This window comes from Nomascus leucogenys, chromosome 20, assembly GCF_006542625.1.
Source record: "Nomascus leucogenys isolate Asia chromosome 20, Asia_NLE_v1, whole genome shotgun sequence".
NCBI classification, from domain to species: domain Eukaryota; kingdom Metazoa; phylum Chordata; class Mammalia; order Primates; family Hylobatidae; genus Nomascus; species Nomascus leucogenys.
This window is the reverse complement of record NC_044400.1, coordinates 623,314-643,621: the sequence shown is the minus strand read 5'-3', so window position 1 is coordinate 643,621 and position 20,308 is coordinate 623,314. Positions and strand designations below refer to the sequence as shown.

The window sequence follows — 20,308 nt, the reverse complement described above, 5'->3', positions numbered from 1 at the left end:
CACGTTGTTTTACAACTGTCCATTTCCAGAATGTTCTTGTCTTCTTAAACTGAGGCTCTGTCTGCATTACACACTCCATGCCCGTGTGCCTCCCCCAGCTCCTGACACCCCCACCCCACCATCTACTTCTAAACACAGAGGGTGAGCGAGTGAAGGTGGGCAGGGACAGGGCAGAGCCAGGTGTGAGCTTGGCGCAAGAGAAGCTGCAGTGATGGTGGGGTGTAAATGCTGCCCCACGGGGGACCCCCATCGTTTCTTTTAAAAGAAGAGAAGCCGGGCGTGGCAGCTTCCCAAAGTGTAATCCCAGCACTTTGGGAGGCCGAGGTGAGCGGATCACCTGAGGTCAGGAGTTTGAGACCAGCCTGACCAACATGGAGAAACCCCGTCTCTACTAAAAATACAAAATTAGCCCGGCATGGTGGCAGGTGCCTGTAATCCAGGAGGCTGAGGCAGGAGAATCGCTCGAACCTGGGAGGCAAGGTGGGGGTGAGCCGAGATCGCACCATTGCAGTCCAGCCTGAGGAACAAGAGCGAAACTCTGTCTCAAAAAAAAAAAAAAAAAAGAGAAAACAAAAAAAATGAAACACAACAAGAAGTAGCCCCTTTGCGTACCAGCTGGGGTGGGGCCCGCACTGCGCCGGGAGCGGTGACAGTGGCCAGTGTCCTGAGAAGGATGGCCCCTTTGTCCTCTGGGTGGCCGAGCACAGTGTGGCCCTGGCCGTCTGTGGGACCCACACAATGGCTTCCTCTGAGGCTGCGGAGGGAGCTCTCGGAGGCCTTGGGCTTCTCCAGGCCTCACGGGCAGCGTGTCCTGGTCCAGCTTCCCTGGGTCCTGCCTGCAGCTGCAGCAGCCACGGATCCCCCTTTGAGGCAGAACCTCAGAAAGCTGGGAGTCCCGGCCGTCCTGGGCTGGCTCTGTGGAGACTCACCCTTCTCTGCTCCCAGGGCCCCCATGTCCTTTGCCAAGGGAGGCGGGTGTCCTACCACTTGTCTGGGCAGCCATTCAAGGGGGTGGTGTCCTCATTCCCTGAAGGGGCCAAGAGGCTCACTCACCTCCTTGGGCACAAGATGTCACCCGCTTCCCTGGCTCTCCCATGTCAAGCAAACTCCTCCCAACCTCAGATTCACATCTTCTGAGTCCACACTGCTTTCATGGCTCAGCAAGAGGCCCCTGCATCGGAACAGAAGTGAAAGGGTGCTGGAGGGAGGGTGAAGGTGTTCCGTGCGGAGGGTGCTGGAGGGAGGTGCCCCTGTCAGAATGGTGTTTAGTGTGGAGGGTGCTGGAGGGTTATAGTGTCTAGTATGGAGGGTGCTACAGGGAGGGTGATGGTGTTTAGTGTGGAGGGTGCTGGAGGGTGATGGTGTTTAGTTTGGCGGGTGCTGCAGGGAGGGTGATGATGTTTAGTGTGGAGTGTGCTGGAGGGAGGGTGATGGTGTTTAGTGTGGAGGGTGCTGGAGGGAGGGTGATGGTGTTTGGTGCAGAAGGTGCTGGAGGGTGATGGTGTTTAGTGCAGAGGGTGCTGGAGGGTGACGGTGTTTAGTGTGGAGGGTGCTGTGGAGGGTGCTGGAGGGAGGGTGATGGTGTTTGGTGCAGAAGGTGCTGGAGGGTGATGGTGTTTAGTGCAGAGGGTGCTGGAGGGTGATGGTGTTTAGTGTGGAGGGTGCTGTGGAGGGTGCTGGAGGGAGGGTGATGGTGTTTGGTGCAGAAGGTGCTGGAGGGTGATGGTGTTTAGTGCAGAGGGTGCTGGAGGGTGATGGTGTTTAGTGTGGAGGGTGCTGTGGAGGGTGCTGGAGGGAGGGTGATGGTGTTTAGTGCAGAGGGTGCTATAGGGTGATGATGTTTAGTGGGGAGGGTGCTGGAGGGTGATGGTGTTTAGTGTGGAGTGTGCTGGAGGGAGGGTGATGGTGTTTAGTGTGGAGGGTGCTGGAGGGTGATGGCGTTTAGTGCAGAGGCTGCTGGAGGGAGGGTGATGGTGTTTAGTGTGGAGGGTGCTGGAAGGTGATGGTGTTTAGTGTGGAGGGTGCTGGAAGGTGATGGTGTTTAGTGTGGAGGGTGCTGGAGGGTGATGGTGTTTAGTGTGGAGGGTGCTGGAGGGTGATGGTGTTTAGTGTGGAGGGTGCTGGAGGGAGGGTGATGATGTTTAGTGTGGAGGGTGCTGGAAGGTGATGGTGTTTAGTGTGGAGGGTGCTGTGGAGGGTGCTGGAGGGAGGGTGATGGTGTTTAGTGTGGAGGGTCCTGGAGGGAGGGTGATGGTGTTTAGTGCGGAGGGTGCTATAGGGTGATGATGTTTAGTGGGGAGGGTGCTGGAGGGAGGGCGATGGTGTTTGGTGCAGAGGGTGCTGGAGGGTGATGGTGTTCAGTGCAGAATGCCTGCTGAAGCTGAGCCAGCGGTGAGTGCCACCCCAGGCGTGCACGTCACGTACAGGGATGCTCCTGGCAGCACGACGTGCTGTGGACCCTGGAGTCCGTCACCTGCAGCGTGGATAGACACCGTGAGACTCACAGGGTGAGCTCCATATTACTCTGGGGAAGAGTCTCCTTCATCGCCAGCCGTCCCCCAGCTCTGGGTCCCCTTTGAGAAGCAAGAGGCAGAGGTTCTGGAGGGCATTCTCTGAGGTCCCCTCGCCCCTAAAACGCTGGAGTTGCTGCCTCCTCCACGTATCCCTGCACGCGCGGGTGGGCATTCTCTGGCTCTGTGGAAGGACGGCCATCTTCTGATTCCTGGAGGGGATTGTTGCGGGGGAAGCTGGTGTTTCTTCTGCCCCATAATCCTGCTCCAGCCTCCCTCCAGGAACTGGGAGCCTGGTGGGCCAGGTGGAGATGATCCCCACATCCCTGCCAGGTGGAGTCTGCCTTTGCACAGCGGTCGCCCCTGTGCCCCCGAAAGTTCGTGGTTGACCAGCTCTCCCCAGCGCTCGCTTGCACCTAATTGTGGAGTTACACCTGCGTGGCCTTTTCTTTCAGATAGAAGACTCTGTGCCTCAGTTGTTACCCAGATAATGAGTCATTGATTTCAGTAAGAATTGATTCCATGATTCATCGCAATCCATTCTTTCCCGATCTGCAACCAATGGGAACTGCTTTGCCAATGGGAACTATTCTTTAAGCTCATTGACACACAGGGGATAAAGCGTGTATTGTGTCAATTTATAGTAACCAAATCTGCATAATCACTGCATAATAAACAATCTGCACTATTCTTGCACGGCCCCCGACTGTGATGGTCAATGCATAGTAGGCACCCTGTACGGGGCGGCGGCCCACTCGGGCTGAAAGGGAATCTTGTCTGGGCTCCTTCCCAGGCACAGCTCGGCTGCAGCGCCCAGCCATAGGGCGCCCATTCAGACTCCAGCCCGAGGAGCTCAGGCGCTGCCTGTAGGGAGGGAGGCCCTGGCAGGAGAGGTCTGCACTTGAGGCCGCCCGGCTCCATCGGGGCCCAGTGGCGTGTGCTGATGGAGGTGGGGACAGAGGAATGGCCTGGGGTGGAGAGGAAGCACACAGGTCCCCAGAGCAGAGCCCCGTGGGGATCACAGGCTCCAGCTCATCATGGTGCAGCTAGGGAAACTGAGGCCGAGTGAGAAGTTGTTGACGAATTGAATCAGACACTGCCTGGGAGGCAGGCTGGGGCGGCTGTGCCTCAGAGCGGGGGCTGCGTGCTTCCGCCTCTGTTGTAGTTGTTTCATTGGCACTGGTGGCTCGGCCCTCCTGCCATGGAGGTCTGATGCTGTCCTTCTGTGGCTCTCAGCAGGGCTGGGGGTGGGGTGGGCACTGGGGTCCACAGGCCCATTGCTGGGGAACGCAGGGTTCCGCCCACAAGCAAAAGGGTTCGTGCCCCGCCCTGCAGGGACCCCCTTCTGGAGAGAGCTAAGGAGGACTTTCTATACGGGATGCAGAGGTCACCCTGCCTGGCCCCCGTGACACTTCTCTCTCTTGCTCCCTAAAGGTGTACGTGAATGGAGAGTGGGTGACCAACATCAGCGAGGGAGGCAGCTTCGGGGAGCTGGCGCTCATCTATGGCACCCCCAGGGCTGCGACCGTGAAAGCCAAGACGGACCTCAAGCTCTGGGGGATCGACCGGGACAGCTACCGGCGCATCCTTATGGTGAGTTGGTGCCCGAGCACAGAGAGGGCCAACACCCACCCTCGGCCAGGCGTCCCTGGGAACCCTAGCTCTATTCAAGGTGGGGACGCACCTGGAGAAAAGACGCTTTCCAGCCTCCCTGACAGATCTGGCCTGTGAGAGGAGTGGAAAGCGGTGGAGGGATTCTAGAAGCTTCTTAGAAGACAGGCATGTGGCCGGGGAGGCCCCTTACCGTCCTCCCGTTTCTGCTTCCCACTGTCTGGACTGTGGTTGTGATGGCTGGTGCTCCAGCTGCCATATTGAGCCAGGAGGTAACTTTGAGTGTGAAACCCACTTACCATGGTGGCAGAGCAAAGAGGTGTGAGGAGCACGGCTCCCTGCTGACACAGTGGCTGCCCACCCCCGGGCTTCCTGTGTGTGGGGACTGACTCTTGGGCTTTTAGCTTTTTTTCTTATATGCAGCCAAATCTACTCTGAGCCGTGTACCCTGTACTGTGTGTGTTGTGTGCACACGTGTGTGTATGCCTGTGCTTGCTGTGGGCAGCAGGGGGCTATGGGCCGATTCAGCTGCCATGGCTGGTGTTTGCAGGGGCTCCTGGAGGTGAGTTCGTGGGGAGCCTGGGGAGGACCCTTTCCAGGGAGAGGAGACCCTCCACGCCCTCCCCACACACACCCCACCTGCCAGGCCCTGTTCTGGGTGCAGGTGCATGGGGAACACAGGCAGGGCAGCTGGAGTCTTATCCTGGTGGAGGCGGCCGTGAACACCCAGCCCCAGAGCGTGATGCCTGTGGAGGAGGACCAAGCCGAGAAGCAGGTGGAGGCAGACGGAGTGGTGGGCGGGGCTGCTGTTCCGTGGAGGGGCCTCAGAGACCCTCCTGATAAGGCGGTGTTGAGCGGAGCCTTGGGGCAGGACGTCCGGGTGCCAGAAGCAGCCCAGGAGCGCGAGGGCCGAGGAACAGCAGCACAGGGCTGGGCCGGGGCTGAGGAGCATGTGTGGATGAGGAGAGCTTCCCGGATTGGGCAGTGAGAGGCTGTCCAGAGAGGGCGGGGAGGGCTCCAGGCTGAGGACCCGCAGCCTCCACGGGAACAACCCTGTCAGAGTGCACAGGAGCCATGGTGGGAGCTTGAGGGCAGCTGTGACCAGAGCCGACGTGGACCCGGTTTCCTGGTCCGGCTTGGGGCCATCCAGTGAGGGTAGACAGCAGCCCGTGCGGCCATTCGTCCTGGGAAGCTCTGGGCCTGCCACAGTGTCTGGGGTCCCCTGGTGGTCTGGGGTCCCCTCATAGTTTGGAGTCCCCTCATGGTCTGGGGGAGTCCCCTCATGGCCTAGGGTCCCCTTATGGTTTGGGATTTCCCTTGTGGTCTAGGGGAGTCCCCTCGTGGTCTTGGGGTTCCTTCATAGTTTGGGGGTGTCCCCTTATGGCCTCAGGTCTCCTCCTCAGCTCCTTCTGTCCCATCGCTGGGCAGAGGCCTCCAGGAGCCAGCGCCTGTGGTTTGGGTGGCCGCACCCCTCCACTCTGTCCTTACCCAGCCGTGACCACTGGGCCAGGGGCTCCTCTGAGCTGGTTGGGGGTGATGCAGCAGAACCTGGCAGCGGTGGGCTTGTTGCCGAGGCAGCCCCGGACGGCATCTGCTCCGAGCCCTCTCTTTGGGGCCTGGGGTCCCGGGGTCCAGCTCGGCCGAGGAGGGGGTGAGCCAGGTGGGTGTTGCCAGGGTCCTCGGCCTCTCCTCCACCCCCTCCCTGGGGTGGTTCCCTCCACTCCATGCCCGAGGCCAGCCTGGTTGCTGTGGCAGGAGGTGAATGGCCTGGTGTATTCTGGGGGGCTTGGCTGTCTCCCGGAAGGCCAGCCTGGGCGGGTGTGATTCCTAAGGAGGGAGCCACGGTTCCAGGATGCCCCAGGGCAGGCCTGGGGAGAGTCCCGGGGGATGGTTTAGGATGGAGCCCCGTGAGCTGGGAGAGCAAGTTCAGCCCCGGGTTTCCCTCTCGGGAGTGCGTCATCTGATTGGGAAACAAGGATTTGATGGCCACGGGCTGGCTGAGAGACGGTGTCCTGCTGGTGCTGGCCTGTCCCGGCCCCACGGTGATGCCGGCTCTTGTGTTTTGTGGATGGCGCGTTTGCACAGTCTTTGGGGCCGCTGTTTCATCAGGCTCTGCGCCCCATGAGCTCCTCATTCGTGCACCTATGGGGCATTGCTCGGGTGCCCACCCTGGGTCTGGGGCTCCTGTGCTGCTGGGGACCCTCCAGTACACAGAGCAGATGACGTGCAGCCTCCTCGGAGGAGTCCCACGCTCTCTCTCTTCTATCTGAACCTGCTCACTCCTGCCTTCACCGGGAGGCCTCTGTCGCCACGTGGGAGGGGTCCCCTGAGACACCCTCCCTCCGAGAGGGGCTGGAGCAGTTTTGGGCAGGAAGAGGGCACAGCGGTTCCCGTCTCCTCTGGGCGCACCTGGCCCAGCGTTGCATAAGCCGTTTCCCCGCCATCCTTGACGCCCTGTCGCTCCCGGCTGTGGGATTTTTGTGGCTGGAACCTTATATTCAGGGAAGTTCCCAAACCGCCGAGGGAGCTGGCGCTTCCTCTGTTTTAATTTTGGGTCCCTGTGCGCTAAGAATAGCTGGCCGCGCCGGGCTGGTTTGGACGGGAGCATTTGCAGGGTGGTGTCTGTTTCTGTATCGGCCCCGAGCTCCTCACACGGCTCCTGTTTCTGCCTTAGCCCCGAGCTGGGACGTGCTGGGACCTGGGGGACTCGGGAGATCCGGTCCGGTGTCTCCAGGAAGCGGACCACCGCCCACAACGTGAACTCTGACTCTAGTTTAGGGTCCCAGAGTGTCTGATCTGGGAGGCTCCCTGATGCCCGTCTCTTCCCTCCACCGCTTCACGTTTTATCCGAGGAAGGATGGGGTGACCCCACCTCTAGGCTCCCAGGCAGGGGCCCAGCCCGGAGCCAGCACTCCCCAGACTTGCTTTTTCTTTTGTCCTTTTTTGTTTTTTATTTTTATTTTTTGAAACAGGGTCTCACCCTGTCACCCAGGATGGAGTGCAGTGGCGCGATCTCGGCTCACTGTAACCTCCGCCTCCCCGGCTCAAGCCATCCTCTCTCCTCAGCCTCCCGAGTAGCTGGGACTACAGGTGTGTGCTACCACGCCCGACTAATTAAAAAATTTTTTTTTGTAGATACCAGGTCTCACTATGCCACCTAGGCTGGTCTTGGACTCCTGGGCTCAAGTGATCCACCCGCCTCAGCCTCCCACAGTGCTGGGACTATAGGTGTTAGCCACCGTGTCCGGCCTGGTTTTTCTTTCTTCTAAGCTTCGGGGTTCTCCGTTTGCCCTGATCCTTACCCGGGACCCCAGCGTTTGGAAGCAATGGATGTAGAATTCTGTGGTGGAGGCTGTGCTGGGGTATCCAGAGCCCACCTTCCTGGGCAGCCCAAGACCCCCTTGGAACCTGAGTCTTGGGTGGAGGTTGGACCCTCCCTGCCCCTCAGCCCCCGCTGACCAGTGTCCGGAGTGACTCCACACGGCCAGTGGGGCCAGGAGGGGACGTGGCTTCTCCATTTCTCAGCACAAGCAGTTTGTCACTTGTAGCCTTGAGGACACTGCTAAGGTCACGGAGGGTCCCCGAGCCTCAACCGGGGCTCAGTACCCCGCAGCGTCCACGTGAAGCCACGGCAGCCGGGAGGTCCTGTGCGCACCCTCACTCGGGCAGGACGGCGGGCTCAGGAGCTCCGAGGCGGCCGTGACATGCTGAGGGTCCCATAGTGTGCATGTGGGGGACCCCGATCCATGGGGGGACCACAGCCGGGACCTGCCTGGCATGTCCACCTCACGGAGGCCCTGGCGGGAGGGAGAGTGGGCACCGTTCACAGCTGGCGACTCCTGCTCCGCCTGCCTGGGCTCTTCCTCTTCTCATTGGCCCTGGGGTCTGTCACGCTGGGTTCCACAGCGGTGCCTTCAGACTCACGTTGCCAACCCCACAGCCGTGCTTGGGAGCTGGGGCTGGCTTTCTGGTGGGCTTCACCTCACGGCTTTGAGGGTGCGTGGCTGTGGTGCGAATCTGCTCCTCCTGGCTTTGAAGTGTGAGGGGATGAGGCCGTGATGTAGCCACCTGGGGCCGTTGTGGGGAGGGTCAGGCATCACCAGCCGTTTTACCCCACTGTCAGTGTGTCTCCAGGCTGGAGAAGTGGTTGCTCTATATATTTTTCTTTTCCATTTTTTTTCTGTTAATAGAGGTGAAGTCTTGATATGTTGCCCAAGCTGGTCTCAAACTCATGAGCTCAAGCGACCCTCCCACCTTGGCCTCCCAGAGTGCTGGAATGACAGGCTTGAGCCGCTGCACCTGGCAGCTGCTATCAACGCTCCAGTTTTCCAGGCTTTCTGTGTGTAGGTGCTGGCGAGATGGGGCAGAGCTGAGGCGCGGGACCCAGGCCCCGTGCCCCCCGGGCCGACTCATGAGAAGTGGGTGGGACTGGTGTTAGGAAGCCACTTCTAGCCCCCCCCTGCCCTCCCCGTGCCGTGGGCTTGAGGAAACCCTGCACCTGGAAATGGGGGTCACCTGCCTCCTCCCACACAAAGCCCCCCTCGGGGATGCCGGCAGGCACACTGCAGAGCCCCAACGTGGGGGTCCCGGTGCCCACCGGCCTGCTTGGAGGCCAGCTCCCAGCCCTGCCTTACAGACCGTCTCAGCCGCAGAAGGAACATGATCCCAGAAGGGGCAGCCTTTGGGGCCAGGCCCTCCCCCGGGGGCCCCTGGCAGCCTTCAGCTGTCACCCCGCCGTGAGAGATGGATGGGCGCACGAGGCTTTAATGTCTGAGGTTCCCCGGGCAAAACACGCTTGCATTCCTCCGGCTGGGCGTAATTGCTGGGCAGTCAGTGTGAATTATAAATTATTTTTCAAAAGAAGTGCTTTTTTTATGGCTGGCGGAAATCTAAAATGGCCTGGGCTGGGTCATTGCGCCTGCCGCTGCCCCAGGCGTCCGGCCCACTCTCCGCTCTCAGGGGCAGACACGCGGCACTTTCTGCTGCCGATGGGCCTGGGCTCGGCATTTCTGAAAAGACCGTTGTCACTGAGGAAGCCCCGTTTGTTCAGGCACCCGCAGCGGGCGGAGAAGTGCTGTCTGCACCGTCTTGGTCTTGGGCCAAGTTCCTGACGTTTTTCTGGACCTGCTGGGCTGTGGGCTTTTGCTGGAAAGAGGGGACCTTGGGGAGGGCTTTGGCAGAAGATAGAACACCCCCTGGACTCTAAAATCGGGGCTCGCAGCCATTTTAATGCTGCTCTGACCCAGAGCTGATGGAGAAACTGAGACCCGGGTATTGGGGAGGGCTGGGTTCCCACCTGCACTTCCTGTGTCTGCGTCTCCTGAGCCTGCATCTCCTGCGTCTGCATCTGCTGTGACTTGCAAGGCCTGGGGCTGTTTTCTCCCCAGGTGCCGGCCTCTCGGGCTCCAAGTGCCGGCCTCTCGGGGCCCCGCCCCCACCCTGCTGGTCTCTTGGTCCCCTGGACTGGGCATGTGAGGGTCACACATTGGAGTGGCAAGGTCAGTGCCGCCAGGCCAGGATCCCAGTGGCTGCATGGGCAGCTGTGCCCACCAGGCCCAAAGCCATGTTCAGCTCTGTGCTCTCAGCTGCAGCTCTTCTCCTCACCTGTGCGTGCCTTGGGCAACAGAGTCCTGCCGTGCTGTGCTGATGTGCACGTAGTTTGGAGCAGAGTCCCCTTATGGCTCCACACCCTCTACCGGGCTGGTGGTGCTCAGGGCCGTGGGAGCTGCACTCCTCTTGGAGTGTCCCGAAGGGCGCAGGGCTGCACGGCAGAGTGCCAGAGCCACCTCTGTCTTCTGGTCTCCAGGCACCAGGGGAGGCAGGGCCCAGAGAGCCAGGCCACTGATGTTTCCAGTTCTCTCTGCGTGGTGCTGAGCCCCCTCTCCCTGCAGCAGATTCCGTCTGAAAGTGGCCCCGTGCCATTGAACACGTCCGGAGCTGCCCCAGCTGCCTGACCCTCACAGGGCTGTGGGCTTGGTGTTGGCAGCATGAAAGCAACGTCCAGGGGCTGGACCGTCCCGGCTCCTCTCTCTGTCCCGGGCAGCCTGGGCACGTTGCATGCCCATGTGAGGATGGAGAGTGATGATGTGTGGTGCCGTGCACACAGTAGGTGCTCTGTGGATGCCACTTCTGTTCTTCCAGAGCAGATAAGATGCTGAGTGTGTGAGTGGAGGTTCAGGGCAACCTTGCTGTCTCCAGGACAGTGTGGGGCCTGGCTGTGCAAGCATCGATTCTGGAACAGGATTGTCCTGTTTCAGTTCTTGGCCTCAGCACTTAGCAGCTCGGTGGGCATAGGCAGGCCACACCGACCCTGAGCCTCTGTTTCTTCCGTAGAGTGGAGATAATAGTAGGCCCAGCTGAAGGCGTGGATCTCGGGAGGTGCCTGGTCACTGGGGAGCATTCAGCATAGTGAGCCGTGCTTATCGTCATCACCTTCTGGGAGTAGGAGGAATCTTGGCAGTGGTGGGGGCTGCTGAGGATGAGGGCTGGGTCAGCAGCTGTTTGCAGGGGTGTCTAACCCCATTTCTGAGCTTAGGGACCTGACATCCTCCTGCTAGTCAATGGGAAGCAGACAAGGACCAAGGTGGACATGGCACCCGTGGAGCAGTGGTGAAGAATTTGGGAGGGCACAGAAGGAGCCCAGGCCAGAGACACAGGGAACAGCTGCTCATTTCAATCACTCTTCTCATGGAGGAACTGAAGTCCAAGGGCATGGGGAGTCATGGGCAGGCTGGGGTAGGAATTGCAATGTCCTGACTTTCCCCGTCAGCACACTTTTGTGTACTCGGTAAAAACCACTACCACCATCATCATTGCCACCATCACTACCATCATCAGCACTATAATCGTCACTACCGTTATCATCACCATCATGACCATCACTGTCATCACCATCATCACCATCACTATCACCATCATCACCACCACCATTATCACCATCATCACCATCATCAGCACCATCATCACCATCACTATCACCACCATCACCATCACCATCACCATCATCACCATCATCACCATCACCATCACCCATCACCATCACCACCATCATCACCATCACCCATCACCACCATCACCCATCACCATCACCCACCATCACCATCACCATCACCACCATCACCCACCACCATTGCCATCGCCATCACCATCACCACCATCGCCATCACCATCACCACCATCACCCATCACCATCACCACCATCACCACCATCACCATCACCATCACCACCATCACCATCATCACCATCACCACCATCACCATCACCATCACCCACCATCACCACCATCACCATTATCACCCACCACCACCCATCAGCCATCACCATCATCAGCACCATAATCCACCATCACCATCACCATCACCACCATCACCACCATCACCATCACCATCATCACCATCATCATCACCACCATCATCACCACCATCACCATCACCCATCACCACCATCACCATCACCATCATCACCATCACCACCATCACCATCACCATCATCACCATCAGCACCATAATCACCATCACCACCATCACCACCATCACCATCATCACCATCACCACCATCACCATCATCATCACCACCATCATCATCATCACCACCATCACCATCATCACCATCACCACCATCACCATCATCATCATCACCATCATCACCATCACCACCATCACCATCACCATCACCACCATCACCACTGTCACTATCCTCACCAGCATCACCACCATCACCACCATCACCATCACTATCCATCACTATCGCTGTCCTCACCATCACCACCGTCATCACCATCACCACCACCATCACCATCATCAGCACTGTCACTATCCTCACCAGCATCACCACCATCACCATTAGCAGCAATATAACATTTGTTGAGACTCAGTTCTCATAATGACCCAGTGAGGCAGGGATTTTTATGGTCTCATTTCACCAAGGCCCAATGATGCAGGTGACACATTCAAACCTGTACTTGTCCACGTTGAGTGGACTGCCCACTGTGTCCTCCATGCTGAGGCTCTGGAAGGCAGGGGAGGGTGGGTGTCCTTAGGGTCCTTGGCCCCATCATGGAAGTTGGGCTCAAGCCACACCTTCGCTGGGCTCAGTTGTCTGATCTGTGAGTGAGAAGCTTGGTGCAGCTCCAGGAGTCTGTTTCTGGACACTGAGGGAGGCTTGGGAGCGAGTGGGGAGGGCCACGCTACCGGAAATGGCCTGTGCCCATGGGAAAGGTCAGCCTCGCCACCAGAGTCCAGAATAAGCAACTGTGGAAAAAACCTGGCCTGAGCCCCACAGAAGTTACCGCTGTGCCTCGGGGACTTGCGCGCCATTCCTCCCCCATTTCACTGGAGCTTGCATTTTTGTCATAGTTTTCCAGGGACAGGCATTTAGCATCACGTGCCTTTCCTCCAGCCCTTCCCCCTTGAGCTGTTTTCCTTCCGCAGCAATCCATCTCCCTTCCTTCATCCTCTGCTCCACTCCTGCAGGGCCTCCTGCCCCAGTAGCTGGAGTCCCGCTCCATCCCAGCCAGGAGGGCTGCACAGGAGGGCTGCGGGCTGCCTCCTCTATGCTCACTCTGTGTCCCCAGGGCTTCTCTTCCCCACCCCTAACTGTGGAAGGGGCTCTGTGGTGGCCCCTCATTTTCCCATGTGATGGGCCACCTTCACTGTACTCAAGGGGTCCCTTTTTAAGGGAGACACAAGCAAGTTTGCATCTGGCTCTGGGTGGCATCAAGAGATGGGAGGGGGGGCAGTGGGTAGGCACAGGCCCTGGAGACGGGGCCAGGGCAGACCTCCACTTCACCACGGCAGTGGGTAACTTCAGACACACGCCTCTGAAGCACTCACCTCCGCTTTCTCCTCCTCCTTGGCCCTCTGAGTTGTGACAATGTGATGGGCACAGCCCTGAGCACAGCCCCCGCCCCGTCCAGGGCGCTCGGTAAACACCAAGGAGTGTCTGATTGTGATTTCCATTCCCGTGAGTGACTGGAGTGGATGAGAAGATGCTTTTGAACAGCACCTCTCAGGAGATGAAAGTTTGGGGAGACTGACAGGCATTTGGGGGGCTCTTCTGAGTGTCAGGGGTCTTGCTTCTCCTCTCCAGTCCATCTTTCTTTCCTGACATCTCCTTCCTATGTACGTTGCTTAGAAGGTGGGATAAATTCCTGGCTAACACAGTGAAACCCCATTTCTACTAAAAATACAAAAAAATTAGCCGGGCATGGTGGCGGATGCCTTTAGTCCCAGCTACTCCAGAGGCTGAGGCAGGAGAATGGTGTGAACCCGGGAGGTGGAGCTTGCAGTGAGCCGAGATCGCGCCACTGCACTCCAGCCTGGGCGACAGAGTGAGACTCTGTCTCAAAAAAAAAAAAGAAGGTGGGATAAATGACCCTCCTTCACTATTGCCCCCAGGTGTTGTGGCAGCCGGGAGGGTCCCTGGCAGTGGGGTGTTATGCCAGCCACCTGCAGGACTCAGAAGAGTTTATAGTTTTCTATCCTAAACTAGGTTTCCTAGCCTATCCTAACCGTTAGGATTAAATTTTGCTGGATGTATTAGTTAGCTGGGGCTGTGTAACAAATGCCCCTCAAACTTAGTGACCGCTGTCAACAGTGTTACATTTGTTCCATTTCCTGTGGGCCATGGAGGAAGCAGCTGCTCGGCTCTGGCCTGGAACCCTCCTCGGGCTGTCTGGATCAGAAGGTCTTACGGGGCAGAGGAGATTTCCGTGGCACCTTCCCCCCACAGGGCTGGAGGGTGGCAGGAGGGCACTGCTCCTTCTCTGAGCTTCTCTGCAGCTGAGCGATGCAGGAGAGAGCAGGGCAGGAGCCACAGTATCTTTTACAACCTGGCTTTGCAAATCTCAGACTCTTTAGCGTTCTCTAGTTGGATCCGTCAGCCCTATTCATCGTGGTCTTAGTTGCATCCATCAGCCCTATTCATCGTGGGACAGACCACACAGGGTGTGGACACCAGGAGGCGAGTGAGGATCATTGGGGGCCGGCTGCTGCCATGCCAGGTGTAACAGAAATACTCAAAATAACAGTGTCTTAAACCACACGGCTGTTTCTCACGCTCTGGGAGTCTGTCTAGGGTGGGTGTGTTGCTCCATGGGGCCCGGGAACCAGCTTTCTCTTACTGATGCTCCTCAGGGGCCCAGGATGGCTGCTGCAGCCCCAGCCATCATCTCCACATGCCACTCAGCAGGAAGGAGGAGAGGGGAGGGACGTGTTCAGAAACTGCACATGCCACTGTGTCTGTGTGCCCCTGGTCAGCACGTGGTCAGTCGCACAGGTGGGAGGCACCTGGTAAACGCCGCTCACTGTGGTTTTCTGTCTCAGGGCGTTACGGGAATTTGTGGAACAGCATGTCAGGAAGGGGTAAAATACGTCCCCGTTCAAGTTGAGAGGTGGAGGCAGCTTTAGGGCTTTTGGGGCCCAGTCTAGGCTTTCCTTCTTGGTTCCATGGTTCCTATATAGGGCGGTCACTCAGCCCCACGGAGCTGCAGTTTCTGCCTCTGGAAAATAAGGATAAAAGTATGTTCCCCTCACAGGGTTATCTGTTGCGAGGTCGATGTGGGTCAGTGTGTCCAAGAGCCCCCCTCCCCGACCTGGAGTGGGCGTTCAACACAGCAGGTTCCCTCCTCCCTCCTTTCTCCACACCCCAGGGGACTTATCTAGGGTCACGGAAAAACCTCGTCACTAGCGTGTTGTCTCGGTCCGACTCACATCCCAGCGTACACCCTACTCGAATGCGTGGCCTCTGTCAGTGGATGATACCATCTGAATTTTAGCAAAATCGAGCTTGCTGCTGTCCGGGTGGACTGTGTGTCTCTGTCTTCGGAATGTGCGATGCTGAATCGTACCCACCGTGTGGCTGCTCTGTACAGTTGTGGAGTTTGTGCACTGTACAAAGGCCCAGGCAGAGGGCTGAGAGGGGCCGAGACCCAGGCTGCTTTCTGTGCACCAGGCCGGAGCCGACTGCCTGGAGCAGGGGCCTCATTCCTGTTTGCACCAGGGCCCATCAGCTTACTGGGATGTGTGCTTGAAGAAGGGGTGTGTTTTTCTAATTCACATTTATAATCCTAGTTTCTAGAATGAATTCTAATTTCTAATTCACATAACGCTGACAGGGCCCTGTTTGTTGGTATTGCATGATTCAGCATGCTTTTCCCAGGGGTGAGGGAAGTCAAGTATCGGCTTTAATGGGAAAGGATGCAGCTTCAGGCATGACTGGATCCAGGGTCTTAGCTGATGTTAGCCGCATTCTCCCTTCTACGTCATGTGCTTGAGTCTCTGTGTTGGCCTCAGTTTCTCCAGATGTGTTTATGAGCTCCCTGCCCTTCATGGCTAGAAACCTGGGTTCAGGCTCTGGCTGGCTGTGTGCTCACCACGTGGACCTACCACTGGCCCCGGCTGGGTGGGGAACTCTGCTGCCAGCCAGGACACTTAGCGACCATGCCGGGAGCTTCTCCAGAAGCCCCCCAGGAGGAGGGAGGCGGGGGGCATAGGACACTGTGGCAGCTCACAGAGACTCCGAGTCATCGAGGGCTTTGGGGACTTGGAATGCTTGGAGGGTCTCCTTTAAAAGTTGAGAGTCCTTTGGGGAAATCTGGAAACGTCAGGATGATCCAGGCATGAAGATTCACCTTCTTGTCTGTTTTTTCCTTTCTCCCGAACAGGGCAGCACGCTGAGAAAACGCAAGATGTACGAGGAGTTCCTCAGCAAGGTCTCCATCCTAGGTCAGTGGCTGCGCCCCTGCACGGCTGTGTCCCGACATCTGGGCGCCTGCCGGCCACCCCAGTGGCTGCGCCCCTGCACGGCTGTGTCCCCACATCTGGGCGCCTGCCGGCCACCCCAGTGGCTGCGCCCCTGCACGGCTGTGTCCCCACATCTGGGCGCCTGCCGGCCACCCCAGTGGCTGCGCCCCTGCACGGCTGTGTCCCCACATCTGGGCGCCTGCCGGCCACCCCAGCCTCTTCCCCATTCCCTGCGTGGCTGGCAAGTTGAGTGTTGTTGGTATTATGGAGGTTTGGGGTGCAACACACAGGCATGCTCACGCACACACACGTGCACACATGACACACACTGTCACTCGTTGGCAAACCCCAAGAGCCTGCCTCCTCTCCCGTGGGCAGGGTTGCCCTGCTTCTCAACGTCTCTGAAATCCTGTGCATTTCCTGTCTGCTTCTCCCTTTGCTGTCAGAGCCACGCCCCCAGCCTTCCCTCCGCACCAGTCCGTGTAGAGCTGAAAGCCAGTGTTGGCTCCCGGTACACGTGTGAGCTGGGTCGAGCTGCTTTCCCTGACCTGTTCTAGTTCCCTTCTAAGCGCGGTTTCTCTGGGAGCCATCTCTGCTCTTTCTACGCCGCCATCATTGCTCTCAGTTCTGGGAAGGGTAACAGGGCAGGCCGGGGTTTCAGGTGTGCCCGGGGCCCTTGCACCTTCGGGTGAACCTGCTCAACGGCCTGGCAGGGAAGACTCTGCTGAAGCCTGAGTTATACGTGATGGCACCAGCTGGGCCGGGGGGGGGGGTGTGCTCCTTGGGCTAGAGCAGGCAGAACCGTGCACGTGTGTGGGTGTGTGTGCATGGGTGGTGTGTGTGTGTGCATGTGAGTGTGCATGGGTGTATATGTGAGTGCACATGGGTGTACGTAAGTGCATGGGTGCGAGTGCACATGCATGGGTGTACACATTGTGCATGGGTGTACACGTGAGTGTGCATGGGTGTACGTGAGTACGCATGGGTGTACGTGTGTATGCATGGGTGTACGTGGGGGGAGTGTGCATGGGTGCGAGTGCACATGCATGGGTGTGTGTGTACATGTGTAGAATGTGTGTGTGAATGCACGTGTGAGAGTGAGTGCACGTGTGGGTGTGTGTGTGCATGTGTGTGTGCATGGGTGTGCACACGTGAGTATGGGGGTGTGTGCATGGTAAGTGGATGTGACTGTGCACCTGGGAGTGTACATGTGAGTGCACATGAATGTGCATGCATGTGTGTCTGGGAGTGTGTGCGTGTGTGGGTGCGTGTGTATGTGTGACATGGGTGTGTGTGCACGTGTGTGAGTGGGTGTGAGTGCGCATGTGTGGGTGTGTGAATGCGTGGTGTGCACATGGGTGTGCACGCATGTGTGGGGGGTGTGATTGTGCACGTGTGTGAGTGGGTGTGTGCACCTGTGTGTGTGCACGTGTGTGTGTGCAGTATGGCTGTGCCTGTATTCCTTCTTGGGGAGGACTTTGACCCCTGTTCTCTCTAAAATCCTTCTGTGAAATGTCGAGAAGGGAGAGTGCAGTTCTTTCGATTGTGGTAAAATGCACGTCACATCAAGCCGACCATTTTGACCTTCCCCGGAAGCACATTTCAGGGCCGTTGAGTCTGCACATGACGTTGTCAGCACCGCTCCCATCCCAGAGCCCCGTCCTCACCCGAGACAGAGCCCCGTCCCTGTAGAGCCGTCACCCCTCTGCCCTCCCAGCCCTGGACGCCCCGGGACCCTCCTGGTCTCTGTGGATTATTTGCCTGCTCGGGACGTTTCGTGGGAATGGAATCACCCACGTGGCTTTGTGTCTGGTTTTAATTCTAGTGCCTTTTTTAAAATGTCATACTTGGAAAAACAAAACGATTTGGTCCGCCAGATTTTATAGGGGCTGAGAGGGGGACGTTTGCTCCCTATGCAAAATCCCAAACGCAGGGCCTCTGCCTCCCTTCTGGGTGTCCCGCTGCCTTTGAGCCAGAGCTGGGTGGTCCGGCCCCTGGTGCCCACCAGGCACTGAATAGTCAGCCCTGCCCCCACAGATTCCTTCATTCACCAGCGCTGTCGAGACAACGGCTGCTGCAGGCCATGAAGGGCCAGACCCTCTCCCTGCCCCGGGCGAACGCTGGTGACCCCCCGGTTGGAGGTGGCTTCTTGCTTCCTGCGTCCCGGGCTCTTAGGGGCCGTCAGACACCCTTGCCGCGTGGCCTCTGTCCGCCCATTTATGTTCCTCTGATTAATGCAGCAGCCGGCAGTGTGACCGGCTTCTCCGTGGCCTCCCAGAAGAGTAACTACAAGGGACGATTCCCTTTTCCTGCCCAGTCACCATCAGCACAAAGTCCTCCAAAAAGTGGCTGGCAGGGCGGTGCCTCCACAGGCAGCTTGGCAGGAGCGATGGCCCTGGATGAGCCTGAAGCCGTGGGCTTCGGCATTTCTGTCCCCACACCAGAAACCTGGGAACGGCGTTTGTGGCTGGATGCTCCTGGGACTCTGCTTTCTCCTCCTGAACGCGCAGGGCTCGGCCCCTAGGACAGGGGATCCCGTAGCATCAGCATTGCCCGCATGGGAGCTGCGAGTCTGCAGAATTCCAGCACAGAGCTTGGCGATGGGTTTACCCCCTGGGCAGGTGCATGCAGCCTTACGACGTCTCGTCCTGTGGCTGCAGGCCGCCCTTGTGAGGTGCTTTTTGGGACACGTGACTGCGTTTATTCTGCAGTTTGCATGGTGAATGGAGATGGATCCCATCTGTGCAAAATAAAAAATTAGCTGGACATGATGGTACATGCCTGCAGTCCCAGCTACTTGGGAGGCTGAGGTGGGAGGATCACTTGAGGCCATGAACTCCAGACCAGCCCTCGGTAACATAGCGAGTTCCTGTCTCTCCAAACAAATTAAAAAAAAATTAGCCAGGTGTGCTGGCTCATGTCTACAATTCCAGCACTTTGGGAGGCTGAGGTGGGAGGATCGCTTGAGCCCAGGAGTTCAAGGCTGCGGTGAGCCATGATCACGCCACTGCACTCCAGCCTGGGTGACAGAGTGAGACCCTGTCTCTTGAAAAAAAAAAAGGGGGCCAAAAGTGCCATCTCCCTGTGGTTTCTTCTGTCAGTTTTCATCCAAGATTAATGTAGCAGGAGATAATTTTTGTTTTCAGAACTCAGAATACTACAGGTTTCAAATGCAATAGAGTAAGCATTTGCTAATCAAATATGTGGAAACGAAGTTCCTAATTGCAGCTGACTTCTGAAATGAAATGCCTCGTATTACTGTCCTTGTAAGGAAACCAGTAAACAAAACACTCCAAATTCATATGCTGGTCTCATTCTGCACCCTGAACACAAACCATAATTGCTGTAAAAAATCACCTGCATCATTTAGTTGTCAGGTGTGCACTGATGTGTTGACCTGCTTGGGAGCACGCCCGGGTTCTGAATTATTCAGCAGCTTCTGTCTGGTGCAGACCTTGTTTTTATTTATTTATTTATTTATTTATTTGACGGAGTCTCGCTCTGTCGCCCAGGCTGGAGCGCAGTGGCGCCATCTCAGCTCATACAAGCTCCGCCTCCTGGGTTCATGCCATTCTCCCGCCTCAGCCTCCAGAGTAGCTGGGACTACAGGCGCCTGCCACCACGCCCGGCTAATTTTTGTATTTTTACTAGAGACGAGGTTTCACCGTGTTAGCCAGGATGGTCTCGATCTCCTGACCTCGTGATCCACTCGCCTCGGCCTCCCAAAGTGCTGGGATTACAGGTGTGAGCCACTGCGCCCGGCTGGTACGGACCCTGTTTTTAGGAAGCTGGTCAAACAGCTCTGGTTGTGGGGTCCTCACCCCCCTTCCCTGTGCTGCAGAATCTGCCCTGGCCCTGGGGATCATGGGAAGCATTTTCCCTTTGCAACGTATGGCGTTGACAGGGATTTTTAAGGAGAAAAATCTCCCTCCTAACCTAGATCTAAAATAAATGCTTTGCTTTTTATTTTTAGCTTCTGACCTACATAGGTAGCATCTGATTTGTATAGGCCAGGAAAGATTTTTTTTTTTTTTGTCAAAAAGATATAGTTAATCAGGTGATCATTATTTTCTTATAAAATCTGACGTTAGTAATTTTTTTTCCCTTCCAAGGGTTAGGGATGAATAAAGACAGGGAAGGGAGGACCTTGTGAGAAGGGCGGAAAGATAACATTGAATTTGCAAGCATTTAAAGAGAAACTTGGCATGGGAATTAAGCATTTTGACCTAAAATAGTAGAAAGTATACTGTGCCTTAATCTTGCAACATAAATGCAGTTCCATGTTCTTTGATCAGTCCCCTGATGAAAAGTATTTTTTTTGGATGGGCAGTTACCATTCTGAATTATTTTGTTATTCATGTATTATTATTATTTTTTTTTGTATTTTAGTAGAGATGGGGTTTTGCCATGTTGCCCAGGCTTGTCTCGAACTCCTGAGCTCAGGC

At 57.1% G+C, this 20,308-nt stretch overlaps 1 protein-coding gene across 4 annotated transcripts in view; it reads left to right on the top strand.

The window, feature by feature from the left end:
• The window catches only part of PRKAR1B (protein kinase cAMP-dependent type I regulatory subunit beta), a 173,110-nt gene that overhangs the window by 121,257 nt on the left and 31,545 nt on the right, over nucleotides 1–20,308 (top strand). For all 4 annotated transcript variants that reach the window (XM_030801391.1, XM_030801390.1, XM_030801392.1 and 1 more), the window contains exons 7-8: nucleotides 3,945–4,103; nucleotides 15,785–15,845. In XM_030801391.1, coding sequence (XP_030657251.1) covers nucleotides 3,945–4,103; nucleotides 15,785–15,845 — 220 coding nt within the window. The remainder of the gene's footprint in view (nucleotides 1–3,944; nucleotides 4,104–15,784; nucleotides 15,846–20,308) is intronic.